Consider the following 15,040-nt stretch of genomic DNA (forward strand, 5'->3'; position numbering starts at 1 on the left):
CATAACCTCGATTGGAGCATGTCACAGAGATCAGCCGCATCCAATATCACAACATCAATTGGTTCTCCTAACAACAGTCATATTAAATGGTGTCTAACGGCACGTTTCTATTGATTGTAAGCTAAAGGTCAACACCTAGCTGTAGCCCATCGTGGATGTCTCCAGGGGTGGAGCGATGTTTGGCATCAGACTGGAATCTGTAGGCTGGGCTGATGACCCAGTTAATTTCATTTCATTTCATTTTTTATTTGATAACGATTTAACACAGCTACAACGAAATCTGATTATGATCAGTTCATTGAATAAAACTTTTGATAAAAGAATAGCGTTGATTCATCAAATTTACAATATTGCAATATATCACCAATTCGGGGATCTTGACTAAGCATAACAAAAGGGAATCCGGTCCTCAGAAACATGTTTAATCATTCTCGGGGGTACCATGTTTCTGACTTCAGAATATTGAATGGTTTTGGCATGTACTGCAGTCCAGTCTGGTTCCAGGCCGCAGCTGCAGTGCATATGTAAACACATGTGTTTTGATAAACCCTAATAAACCCTCAGAATCACTTCACTTAACTTTGGTAGTCCAGTCTCAGAAGACCATCTGTTCTGGCTTCTAACGTGGCTTACGTTTTTTAAGAGTCAATTTCTAGATTTGGATGCTCTGTTCATATGGTGCTGTGTTCTTGGTGTGTCTTTGGTGCTTCAGTCTTCCGTTGCCTTCGTTTCTCCTCTGCAAATCCCTTCCTTCTTATAGTGCATGTATTATCTACTTTACTCATATAAGCTTTACGTGTCCTATCAAAATTCTGTTGGGAAATAATGTCTGTTTCCGGAGCCTTTTGAAATTGCCATGAAAACGTAATGAGACAATGTTCATCTTAGAACGACCGGAAGCAAAGGGTTTGGTATATTCATCAATGATGGTGTAAAAAGGGCAATCCTGACCTTTTAGATCCAGTCAACAAGTTTTTTTTGTCCCACATCGTTCTACAGACTTTAATGTAGCTTTCAATGCCAGTTATTGACGACATGTACTTTTATTCTTAATGGCTTGGTGTTACTTTTACGATAGAAATGTCATTTCAAACCTTCAAAAGCTCTAAAATGAAAAAAAGGGTTGCATCAATACAAATCAATATTCTCTCTCTCTCTCAAAACAATATACCCATGTGAAAAAAGTATTTGTGTATCAAATACTTCATATGGTCTAACAGACTACTGCGTTGACTATTTTTACTCAAAAAAGTTGTGACCAGCCCCTTCAGCTCTGTCCTGCCACAAAATGTAATCCAACACCACCAGCGCTGCACCTCCCGGACCCATGGTGGCAGCCGTCTGGTCCAGGTCGTTCATTGGCATCATTTGTTTGGAACGGAAGAAGATGAAGGAAACAAAGAAATGGACTCCCAAAACATCCTATCCTGTAGATAACCATAAAAATGAAGCCCACAAAACTTGAGGAGTCATTTGTATTCCATGCGAGTTTTGACAAAGCATCAAAGTTACCTTTTAATTAGCCTCCTGCTCTCGCACTAATTAGCAGTGCCATGTGTGTAGACAAGATGTCACTGGGGAGAGCCGTCCGCCTCCAATGATTCCGCCTGCTGAGGACTCCCCCGGTAACGCCACCGCTATCATACCCTCTGGATTATAATGGGTAATGGGTAAAACGTAGCACTGTAAATTATGGAAGCAATTAAAACTACGTTGTTACAAACACGATAACGACCTGATGGGAAGCCACCATAAGCTGGGAAGAAAGCTCGCCATCAATCACGTTGTCGTTACTGACAACAGGATAGGAACATGAAACGCGTCTTAACTTATGTATGCACACATCTGGGCGGCAAATAGAAGATTGTGTTAAGCAAAGTTTTCAAAGTACATTGCATTTATGTATCTATTGTTTATTTCTCGGTGGAATTTTTTGTTGTTTACCTCTTTTTTGGAATTTGTCAGAAACGGGATGAGAGAAGTGTCATATCTACTGGCTCTTACCCGGCATGGTATACACGCAGGTTAAGTTAGAAAACAACAACAAAAAAACAATTACTCGTATAATGAACCCCTGAAAATATACGCTTTAGTGACTTTTACTTTCTTTCGACAAAATACGGCATCCCTGTCACCGTATGTATGAGTTCGCTCCGGACGATGCTTCAAAACAATTTCAGGCCAAGTTCTTGATATACCAGCTTTATAGTATTTTATTGCGCGAAGAAAGCACTGTGCTCAATCAAGCACTCTGTAATGGTTCTCAAGTAGGATAACCAAAATCCTCTCAAGTAGACTTGTAATCATAGCAAACTTGGTTGCAAAACAGTGGTTGGACTATCTTGTGTTTTTTCCTATTAGTTGAAATGCGATCCCGATCGGATCATTAGCTTTTATGTCGTATCTCCACCGTCTCCTGATTTGTTTCTCCACACGACTGAGTCCACACATCCCGGACATGAGAGAACCCTGAAAGGAAGGTCACGCCGCTGCTGTAAGAATGATGGCGCCTCTCCAATCCTTCTCCATGAACCTGTGATGAGATTGCTTTTTTATCAGGAGAGCTGGCGAGACTCGACTGAATCAGAAATTCATGGAAGTTTGATTCCTGCTTGCGATGCATTCGGCCAGACATACTTTAAAGATACATGATACCCAAGTGGATATAATGCAAGGATTCGAACATAATTTCTACTTTACTGGGGCGCTTTAGGGTATAGAGAAAGATTCGTTTGTGTAGACAGTTTTCGTCCGTATATGTACATAATTTCTCATTAGTTTTCTTCTATTTCCACAATTATACTCACGTAGTCTCGCCGCTGATTTGCAGTTTCAAGAAGAACCATGTTCTCTAATGCTGGGCACGCGATCTCCCTCGGCGTTAGAGTACCTGGCCCACCGTAAAATCGCTAATCAGCTCGTCCCAAATGAAAAGAAACGCCGGTCGCACCTTCAAGATCTGCAAAGGAGGACAATAGTTACGGCCTAGCCGTGCCCACAGTCAGATGTGATGAAAAGGTCCTAGTAGATTAAGAGAATGTTTTAATCAGTACAGAATGTTTTAATCCTTTCAAACATCCTTATACAAATGGACAATCATGGAAGCTCTAACACATGGGTTAGTAGGTTTTCATACCATTTTCGTTTCCTGGCCCTCTCGTGGCAACAATGTCCACGATAAATATGTATCGGGTAACGGTCTCCCTGATTGTACACAAGCGAAAACTTAGGGACACTGGCAGTGATACTCCTTTTCACAATGTCTATAATTATATTAAAGTATGCAAACAAGATCCGTCTACCACTTCCAATAAGAAAGTACGAAATAAGTCTGAATGTGATACTTAAGGTACGTCTCAATAGGCAATATTGTGGGGCTCCTTGGGTTTGAGCGAGAAAGAGAGGCAAAGGTCGGTAGGTTTTCGCGGGAGACACAGAATTTTATTTCCTAAATCTTACTTTGGCAATGCGGGTTAACACGAGTATGAAGAAGTTAAGTACACTTGCACGAATGTGAGGGGCACCAATAGGGGGAACCTATCCTGAAGAACTCACAAAGACATGCAACATTCATACACTAAGGCACGCATTTGATTTCCGCAACCAAATTCCAAGAATTTTCGATTCGCTTGTGCTATGAAGATGGATGATGGTGCAAAGTAAAGCCCTGTGTCGCTGGGTTCCGTTTGGACACACATCAAACTGGCTGCGGGTAGAATACGAAATAAGTTAGGTGGTGGTCTGGCTCACTCCTAGGCTCACTGTTCGTACCATGGCTAAAGTATGTGTCATAATCAATTTATGTCAAAATATCCACTATTCTCACGGTGCATTCAGCCTGTACTTCAGCCAGCAAAGATGGGATTTCGCCTCGAAACTAAAAAAGAAATACTAACGTTAGACACTGGTTGTATCTCATGCTTGATTTGATAGAATCGAGTCCCGGATACGGCAAGTTATTCCGCAACAAATTGGGGAATATTTCCGCAGAAATAGCTATGATAACACTTCCACGCATGAGACATGCGCAGCCTGAAATATTTAGTAGTGGGAAATAGCTGATCATGTTATAAATAGTCGTGAGTGTGGGATGAATTTGTGTCTCTTAGATAGAAAAATGTTATTACCCGATATTTCGACGTTTCAGCGACTACAAGAAACAACGACTGTTGCTCTGCTTTTTAAGGCTTCATATTGTAAACATTTAGAGGTTATATGGTCATTTTTTGCATTATAACTTCGCTATATTCTATGTATCCTTGCTATGAAATATTACAAAATATGTTCGGCCATGACGTATTGAACGTACAGTACAATTCCATTGTTCAGAGAAAAGATTGAGCTAAGGTGGGGTTCAGGGAATTTGTTATTGAACAGACCTCTTATGCACGAACCCTCCCCTGTTACATAAATATCATACAGCCCCTAAAGATCACTGCTTTCATTTTTCTTTACATGGAAATAGTTCTAATTTGCATAATCAGTGAGCCTAATGAACCAAAGGTGCCAATGATAAAGCTATTCAAACATATAACATCCATGATTAATAAGAAAAGAAACATTAGTTTTACCATATCATAGATTCAATATATGTTGCATATGTGATAAAGGTTAGTAGGACCCTAATTTGCATAATTGATGCAAAAATTATTCTTAAGTAAATAATGATTGGAATTTCATACTTATGATATGGAAATTAGCTAAAGATGAACATCACAATGCAAGTATCTTGCAAATGTGAGACACATTTTGATAAGATTTAGAAAAAAATAGCTCTAGATATTTCACGGAATTATGTTGTCTCCGGTTCATTATAGATCTAAGTGGCCAGGAAGGCTAAACAAGTCAACTGAACCGAACAATAGATTCTTCATTTTTATTCTTTGATACTTTCTTCTTTGACATTTCAATTGACCTTATTATACATTAAATGGTATTAGTATACGTTTCCCATATTTTCGTCCAAACCTATCTACTTATTTTGCTGCTGCTTTATACCATTTACAGTATGGTTAAAAACTATTTTTTTTATAACGGCCGAAAATTGATGCGCCCACGGGTGTCATCCTATTGGCATCTAATCAATTCAACATGGCCTTACAGTTAGAACTTGCACTAATTATATTGGCTATGGCTTGTGAGTCAATTTATCAAACAATGTACTTTCCTGTCTTTTAGCATGTGTTGTGGGGAATTGCAGAATACAGCCTGCGTGTCTAAATAAAGTAGATTTCCTCGAAGAAGACACAGGGGAAATCATAGAATGTTTCCGATCTGTCTTTGACAAACACAATTTCTTGAGGTATTAACGGAATTAGATTAGACCAGCGTATCTTCCAATGTCTGTAAAGCATGGTTAGAATATTGTTGAAGCTAAGTTTAGCTAGATGGAGAGAAGATAGAAGTATATGAAAGTTTAAACAGAAAAACAGAAATTGTGCATAACGTTAGCCATGTACTACTTTGAAAGAACCTTTGATTTCCTAAGACGTTATCAACATAAAATTGGTGCAGGATAACAGGATTATTATTTACAGCCAATATCACAGCTGGTGTTTGGGTTACCGTCTGTTGCCTTTTTTTCTGGATAATACTGACTTGTTACATTCCACAATGCAGCTAGGTATCGCTGCTACTAATACATCAAATATTGTTATACTTGTATATACATGCCTGTGGGCGAGTGAGTGATATACATGCATTATTCACGTATATAACACAGATGCAACAATTACATCACCATCGGAAACTTGGACAATTTTGTCCTGTCATTTTTATTCTCTATACACAATTAGATACTTCACATGTATGTAGGCCCCACACATTAAACCACGATATCTACATAATTGATTCGGAAATGCCACATAGATGCTTCTTTGCTCAGATAAGACCCTCATACTTTGAACAACCTCTGTTACTTAGGTGCATGGTAAACAGATATGATTATGCAAAATGAGGGCCTTATATTTGTACAATAAACGAGAAAAATTAATTTTTATAATACGTCACTCGAAAAGGGTAACTGTACATTATTGGCGAAGGTATGAGGTCGTGGAACTCTAATTCTAATTTGATATTCTTACGTTGACACTGCCATGTCTTAAACATGATAACAATCTTGTTTTCTCTAATTGTCTGCTGGTATCGTTGACGCTGATTATGGAAATCAACAATCAAACGTTTTAAGCTTCAAGACAAATTTCGCTGAACATCAATCAGATAGATTTAATCGTTTCTACGGGGAATAATATACAAAAATTACTTACGTTGTGACAAAAATAAACTATCAAACAAAGCAGAAAGCGGAAAAGACTCAGCTGCTCAGATCAATGCCACAAATATTAACATTGCCACCATTGTGATTGACATTTTTTGCTGTTCTATACATAGCTCTAACCAAGGAGGTTTTTTGAAGCCTCCTTGCAGCTTGCTCTAACTAAGATCAAGGAAACTGCAACCATTACAAGAAAATGTATTTAAAAAGTGCCTTACCCTACGTGGTTAAGGTGCTGAATAAAGCACAGTGCCCAATACACAGTGCAGTATCAACCGTCTATTGTAATGTAAATGTAGATATAAAGTAGATCTCTAGGTTAATGTTAAACACTACCATTTAATTACACCGATTTTATTGCTCGATATGAATGATATAGAAGGAACGATTCCAAGTTAGTGCTCCACTGTATATATGTATATCAAGAAACAAACAACAGTTTGGGACAGTGTTGGATTCAGGCATCCAGTTGGTTCCATACAATGCTATTGTTTGTCTGTACACGAAGATCATCATCGTCATAAAAAAATCACCACACATAACTTAATGCACTGAAATTCTAGCTTACTAAATCGATCGCGATGTTTACTTTCTCAGTTATTTAACCGTTATTTAGGGGAAACTTAGCGGTGGCATCTTTCAGAGATATGGCTTCCCGGCGTATTTACAAAAAGATAGCTATTTTTGTCAAGGGGATCCGCATGACAGTCTATAACAGTAACCCCACTGTGCTCCTTATCTCACGTTGGTAAGATTCACGACTATTCCCCGCACTCTAAGCCCCAACTCCTGCCTCCGGCTATCTCTGCAATGCAGCGAGCGCGTCCCAAAGTCTGTGTCTTTAAGAAACATAAATAGTAGACTCCACCGTAGATGGCAATCTCCTGAGAAGTATAGGCACAAAGAACTAACAACTGTTATCTCGGGACAAAATGCCTTCTGTATGGGGTATCTGGTCGGTTAGGCAGATCTATCTCTGCAATGCAGCGAGCGCGTCCCAAAGTTTGTGTCTTTAAGAAACATAAATAGTAGACTCCACCGTAGATGGCAATCTCCTGAGAAGTATAGGCACAAAGAACTAACAACTGTTATCTCGGGACAAAATGCCTTCTGTATGGGGTATCTGGTCGGTTAGGCAGACAGACGGATTTATGTCGTCCATTGCGGTACTTTTGGTATGATACTTGCGCATCATGGGGATGTCAATGTTTGAAAGTAAGATTAGCCATACGTTTAATCTTCCAACCGCCACATGATAGTCTTTTTGTCGATATATATGAGAGCTGGTATGGCTAAGCGGTCATACCTCACAGCCGATATTGCTTGACCGGTGCTATTCTCGATATGATTTGAAGAACTAGCACTGATGAACACACTTCTTCAGCTTCAGTCCTGGTTGGAGTTTGGGTTAACATTGAAATATTTTCTTGTTCGAATCCGTTCGTTCTGAAGCCTGTCGACAAGACTGTGATATTATACAGTAACATAATGTAAATGTATTTAAGTTCGCGGGGATTTAAATTCGCGGTAGCGGGAAAATGGAATTTTCGCGGTGGTTTTAATTTCGCGGTAGCACCATGCACTGTAGTATCTTAATGCCATGGAAAAATGTTCGCGGTGGTTTTAAATTCGCGGTGAAATGGCCAACGCGAAAACCGCGAACATAAATCCACCGCGAACATTTCTGCATTTACAGTATTAGTATGTGGTTATTGTTCGGGAAGACAAAGGTCACGTCACTGGGGTATTATAGCGAAATGAATTCTCGTGACTTGAACATGCTATGTTCATGATTTTCGAGCAGTAGATGAACATGAACAGAGAACAAGTTTGAACCCCTAACGGCTTTGTGAAACTTTTCGGACAATAAACTCGGAAAATAAAGTATTTAGTTAATGGCACACAGACATTTGAAAGTAACCGACCAATTCCTGTCTGTATTGTTCCCCAGGTGCTGATGGCCAGTGCCCACCGGGTCAGTTTTCCTGTGAAGATGCCGACAACACCTGTCTGGACCAGCACCTCTGGTGTGACAACGTAACGGACTGCGACAATGGATATGACGAGAATGAAGTTGACTGTAGTAAGTTCCTTTTTCCTTTGTTCATTGAACATCATATTCTAAAATGTTTGTCTTTTCCTTTGTCATTATACATTCTTGTTTTTACTGCATAAATGTTATAGATATAGTAACGCTATATCTGATCTATTTGTATAGAATCCTGGTTTAATTGGTTGGACTACAACTAAAAAGTTAAACAATTCCAAACCCGACCTCCATATGGGTTGTTTGTAGTTCAGCAACATTGGGACAAAACTTTATGCTCATCACGTACAATGCATTAAGTCAATAAAGCTACCATTAACTTTGTAAAGGGTAAAAGTAAACCGTAGATACATGTGAGACACAGCTGGAAGATTCACAGCTGCCATGTAATGTCTTACACTTACAGTATCATTATCAATATGTTATTTGGACCCACGCAGGGGCCATAACCGTGACGGGCTCGAGTGAAAAACAGCTTGTCTTCGGGCGAAATTGCACACGGGAACGGCTCAGAGTAGGAAGATCTTGAGCACAGTACATTACGAAACCGTGTCAGATGTTAATGGCTAACAGGAGACAAATTCTACTACATTATGTACTTTTCATTACAACTGATGATGCAATCTCATCAATCTTAGATTAATAGTAAAACTTCGCATGGTAGGAAGAGCAGATAAGGAAAAGCACATTGAAATATTATACAATTTCAACTGGCACAAAGGGGAAACGCAGCCGAGTACATGACGGGGCTACAACATTTCACATTCATCGTGCAAATTGACATTGACTGATGCGTTTGCAAAGCGTTTCTTCGCGCAGATCGTCTCCGAAATTCCTTGGAGGAAGTAAAATCATTCTAGACACAATTCTTCTTATATCGCTTAATGTACGAGCGCAGTATCTGTCATCAAGTCGTCAGTGGGGAAATACAAATTCACTGAAGTAGTACGTCTTTAGCACTATCACCTTCCTACAGGGAGGTCTGTGGTGATAATGAATAATATCAAAACGTGTGGGTCTGGAAAGCATGTTCTATTTTAGAGACCGAGATAAACGGCATTATGGCAATTACTTGAATTTGACTACATTTGTTCACCATTCAAAGTCATGTAACATCCAGTCAACAGTTCACTCACAACGTTTGCTCACCAGGAAGCAATATCGCCATGACAACATTTCTACTGGTACCGAGTGGAGAGAGACACTTCAGTTTTTGTATTTGACAGATGGTTCCCACATCGAGAAGATTAATATCAGCTGTCACGTATATACATATATATATCACCTCCGTGAAAACCGTTCCCTGTCGACATCTTTTATCAGTTACAATGTCAGAAGAGTCTCAGGTAACGACGTTTGATTAACGATCTGCTAAGTGGAACTTAATGAATGTCTGCGGGCGGGCATCGATCGTCTGCAAGGGCCCTTGTGTGTTTCGTTCCTTTTGGCTAGGCTGTGCATGCATGTTCATTTCCATCAAGACCTGATCTCCAAGCAGATGCTACCATGGCATAAGATAGTACCAAACTGGCCAAGTAGGAGTGTGGTCAGACAATAGGTGTACATTTTTCCCCGGCAGCCAAACACACTCCTAGGCCGGCTTCACTCCCGGCCTCTGGCAGCTTTTAATATATCTTATGCTTCCGTAGGATCTGCTTAGAGATTAATCAAGGCCTACGTTTCTGGCAAGCTATAAAATCTTAAGCAACGTCACAGACACAATCCTGACTTGATGAGTAAAGAGGTTAACGGTGATAAGTACATAGTGGGTGATATGTAAAAGGCGAAGTCCCCAAAGAAATAAGCAAAAAAATTGTTATAAGAACTGTTTACAATTTAGGGGTCTTCACCTTTGGCACATTACCCACAGTGCCTTTTGCTGCGCATACGCTCTTAGAATCGTGAACCTCTAATATGAAGAGGAGTCGGACCTATAAATCTAAATGTGTATGTTTGTACGGGACAGCAAAGTCATGTTCAAATCACAAAAGCACGTTCAAGTTCAAATTAGATTTGTGAGTTTTCTTTCTTCCTTTTTTTCAATCACAAATGTTAAAAAAAGTTTAAACGTTGTTGCAACACAACAGAAGAAAGGCTCACTGTAAATGTTCGGTCGAGCACGTCGAGCTTCTTCAGATAGACCTACATCGGTGAAACGGAGCGATCACTAAAAGCTCGTTTCTTGGAACATAGACGCCCCAGTTCAACGCCATCAGTTCATCGCCTATCTAAACATAAATCACAAATATTATCTACTTGTTAGTTACCAAGTAAAAAGAAACTGTAGCAGTAGACCTGACATTCGTAGTTTGTGCCATGTTAAACTCATGTACATGGATTTGTCCAGCTCCAAACCACATCTTCCGGAACGCCTGAGGACAGATCGGGCGTCCATTGGTTTTGTTAACCATTTACACGTTAGGCCCATTCTTTGCCATCTTGGTTAAAAGGAATATCCAATGTATGACATGTAGATAGAGTGTGTTTATGGACAGTTTGCATTCTTTGCACAGTGTCCTATGATTAATGAATGTGACATTCTGTTTGCATGAATCAGGTGACAACACGGGTGGAGGAGACATCTTTGACGAAGAGAGTTTTTATTACACCTGGTCAGCTGGTGACGACCTGTCGTACTACCCGGACTGGTGTGGTGAGGAATGCTGTATTTGCTACTAACTATAGTTTCCATTGCAGTAGAAACGGGAGAATATTTAGGATGCCTGTACAGAGATAATGGAATATAGTCTTCTTGTGCCGGTTAAGCACAGATGCGTAATTCTCAAAGCAAAGATTTGGAAGATACATCCTTGTTAGACTGTAGACAGTTTTATGGAATAATGTTTGGAAGGAAATATGGAATCTCCCGACTCAATTTTGTGACACTCAGAAAGTATAAGGATGTATCGAAGCATTTGTGGATTATCAATAAGCATTTCCATCTTTAGCCACTCGCTCCCCAAACAGACTAGACAATTCACATGGCAATGGCGACGGCTGGAGACCGCGTACCGTGAGCAACATATTGCCTGGGCAATGGGTAAAGTTGCTTTTTATATACATATAGTACTATCAAGTGGCTTCAGTCACTATAAACCGACCACCATAACTTGAATGTTACCTGTCTCCTGTCAGAGTTGCCGGAAGTCCCAGCGGTATGCACTTGTTCGGAGGGAACAAATGTCAGCTGTGCCGGACAGAATCTCTCAGCAGTTCCAGACGACATTTCTCACAACGTCACCAGACTGTAAGCTGACATGTTGTCTGTCCTTTTTCTACAGTGGTATTCAATTAAGTGATTTTCACGTTTTTTAATGCCAAAAAAAATGCATCGTCAGCCGCCAAACCTTATAAACAGTCCGACTATGAACAGTTCAGTTTTTGACGACTTCTTGATTAGGTTTGGAAATGGCGGGTCATTCCTTTGATACCTTTTACAGATATTTGCAAGACAACAACATCAAACGTCTACCGGACTTCTCCTTTATCGAGTACACGGTGTTGACATACCTGTGAGTAAGATTTACTTACAATACAGATGAGGCATGGAATACTTGCCAGCATTTTCTTTACAATACACACCCACAACACACATCACAGATGGCCGATCACTTTTCAGATTTTACATGAACGTGCACATCTATGTTGCCATTGTGGCCTCACGTATGGGTCACACATACAAGTACTTGCTGACCTGGTGGGCTAACATATTTACCGTGTTATTATTTTCACTCCGCGTACCGTAGGTACGCTTCGAGTGAAAATATTGTTTTCATACTGTTTCTTCTTTCTTTCTTTCTTTCTTTCTTTCTTTCTCCTGTCGCGACCTTTAAAGTGATTCCTCTCCGTCGTTCCTGAACCAATGGCCTGAAATTTGGCACAAGGGTACAGTGGGCCAATACCCAGACCCGTTTTTCTCATTTTTTTGATAGATACCTTTACAATGATTTTAGGGATGTTTTAAGGTCATTTTCTGGCCCGGCTGTATATTCATGTCTCCCGTGCCCAGGTATTACGTCCAGATGACTTGAAAGTTGGTATGATACTGCGTGAGATACTTATTAAAAGGACCCCGGTATTATTTTTGGCCAAACGTCACTTCAAAATCATTTAAAAGCCAATTTGGCGGGGTATCTACGCATATTTTCACCGAGCTCGCGTTTCGCGCGTGTAACCATATATGGTCACGTTTGCACGTGCGTCCGTTGCACCATATATGGTTATGGACGTTTCCGCGCGTGACGTAAGCTGTTTACCTGCAGCTGTGCATTGTGGCTAATTGAATTTAGAAGGGAACCAATATGCGCCCGACACTTAGCGGAAGCGATGACCTGATTGGTCAGCTCGGGTACAGCCAAGGAGGAAGGGTTTTTCAACTTAGCGGCTGGGAGTACATATATGTCGCCGGGAAGAAGTCCGTTAAAAGTAAGTGAAAAATTGTACTGTTTATCTTAAAATTGGCAACAATACACAAATTAACGCAGTAACAAATTTGGGTAACTTGTCGTCGTTATTGTGTAGTTTTTGTTTGATTTACCCACGTTTAGAGTGTCTGGATAAGCGATACCGTAGCGTCAGAATGCCGCGGTAAGTGGGAGCGCATGCATGGAATATTGTTGCGCTTTGCAGTGACTGATGAGACAGTACTAGTATTGTATCATCAAGCTTTATTGACACGACAAAAAGTACAGTCAATTTTGTATGGCCAACTTTAAACTGCAACGAAAAAAGAAAGAATACAGAGTATATCTTACAATTCTACTAATTAAACATTATGATATGATTCTACTAATTATCGGTGAAAAGTGTACAGTAGTTCTCTTCCATAGTAACGTTATATGATAGTACAGATTTTCAAGGGCAAATCTACTAGTACAAACGTTACACTATGTTGTGAATTGTTCATTCAGGTTGGTTGTACAAGAATATATGTAATCAGGTGTGGCTTTTTTTCTAATCAACAAACAAAAAGGATCTTCCTTTTACTCTGGGTGGTAGTACATGAAATTACACAAAGAAAATACTAATTATTGTATTCTATTCTATTTTCTACTGGAGGAAGAGGATACACCACCAGGACTGTTGTGCAGACAGGTGGGGTTGTGCCTTGATAGAGGGTGTCAATTTGACAGTGCTAAATTCAATATTGGTCGGGTGCTCGAACTCAACTAATTCCACAAAGTCTGGCCTGTCAGAGAACACAATAGTCAACTGGCTACAAAGGTGGCATCAACAGACACCAAGGAGAGGATAGCAAAGTCACGTACAAGAAGTGTTACTGTGACAGAAACACCAGCTTTATGTATGATTAGGCTATTTGGGACAATATTGTAACTATTAAACTAAGTGACAATTAGAGATATTATTATACCAACCATGAGTTCAAACATTGTATTTCATGACAGACATGAATAAGTTTTTATGACTTTTCAGACACCACGTCATGGTATATGCTGTGTAATTTAGTAATGCACTGTACTACAAACAGTTAATCAGAATAATTAGATAATCATAAACTGATTAGTTTATGTGGAAAATAAATGGGACGTTAAGTTTATAACAGACGTATAATAACTGCAATTGCTGCATCCTTTTTTCAGACAAAAAGCATGCAAAACATTTAGATATGCAAAACAGACTCCGTGCAAACATACAGTCGCTAATTAGCTTTGTTCATCAATATAATGTATTAGCTGATTAACTCTAAGTATAGAAACAGAATGCGATCCTTTTTGTCTGAATACAATGTGCATACATTTATATGTATTTGTAATGATAATGTAATTGCAGTGCAACCATGATATCCAATTGGATTTTTTTTTAAATTGCACTTCGCTAAAAACGGCTAATAAGCATATCTTGGTAAAGAGTTAAAAGTGTAGTGCAGTTTGTTTGGAGAGGTCTGCTTGTATGAAGATTAGTTATGCTTGTGACAACCTTGAATAAGTGCAGTAATTGCCCTTGCCTTGTGTAAATAAGCAGGAAAACTTTAATCATAACCACGCCATTGTCTGCTGTGGGTACGTAATACTAACGTTTAGGGTCGCATAACGTGTTGCATCTGTAGAAAATTTTCGTTTGTGACATAATTTTTTTTTCTTGAAGTAAAACGGTGCTTGCTTTGTTAATGTGTGAAACATTAGCATGCTGTGTGCGTGTTGTAATAAAGAAATAAAAGTTTGATAACCGTACAGTACTTACATTGGATTTTTCAAGTTCAATTTTGGAAAAGTCCATTTTTGCATAAAGGGGAGAGCGGAGTGAAAATAGCTGAATTTGCTCCTAAGCAAATACCGGCCTTTCTAGTGATTTAGTACATTTTTGTTAGACTGATAAGAATTATCATTACATGACATTCAGGCCAGGAGACACCAATGGAAATCTGTATAGGTGATAATGTAACAATAGGCAAGTTCAGGGTGTCATAATCTCATCCGTGAACATTCCAGGTCATAAGAACTCACCCACACAGCAGCCCGCTATCTCAAGTGTCCAAAAGTCTGATTTAAAAAAATCCGACCAGCGAAACTTACCAGCTCTCAAATATGCGCCATCTTGGTTTCTCATGACGTAAATTTAGGGACTGACCATTTCAAATAAGGGTTCAACACAGGCCTAAAATGGGCTACAATACTTTGGACTCGAATTGGGCCTTCTGTGGCTGCGTCAATTAGGGTCATTGCCCTGTTCTTAGTTTGTTTAATACAGCTGATTTTCTT

General features: G+C 39.5%; 1 protein-coding gene across 1 annotated transcript in view; it reads left to right on the forward strand.

Annotated features, from left to right (window-relative positions):
* LOC118419427 (relaxin receptor 2-like) overlaps positions 1-11,572 on the forward strand; it is a 29,599-nt gene extending 18,027 nt beyond the window's left edge. The window contains exons 3-5 of the mRNA XM_035825794.1: positions 8,226-8,357; positions 10,879-10,974; positions 11,457-11,572. Of these exons, the coding sequence (XP_035681687.1) occupies positions 8,226-8,357; positions 10,879-10,974; positions 11,457-11,572 (344 nt within the window). The remainder of the gene's footprint in view (positions 1-8,225; positions 8,358-10,878; positions 10,975-11,456) is intronic.
* Positions 11,573-15,040: the final 3,468 nt, after the last annotated feature.

This window comes from Branchiostoma floridae, chromosome 7 (genome assembly GCF_000003815.2).
Source record: "Branchiostoma floridae strain S238N-H82 chromosome 7, Bfl_VNyyK, whole genome shotgun sequence".
Taxonomy (NCBI): domain Eukaryota; kingdom Metazoa; phylum Chordata; class Leptocardii; order Amphioxiformes; family Branchiostomatidae; genus Branchiostoma; species Branchiostoma floridae.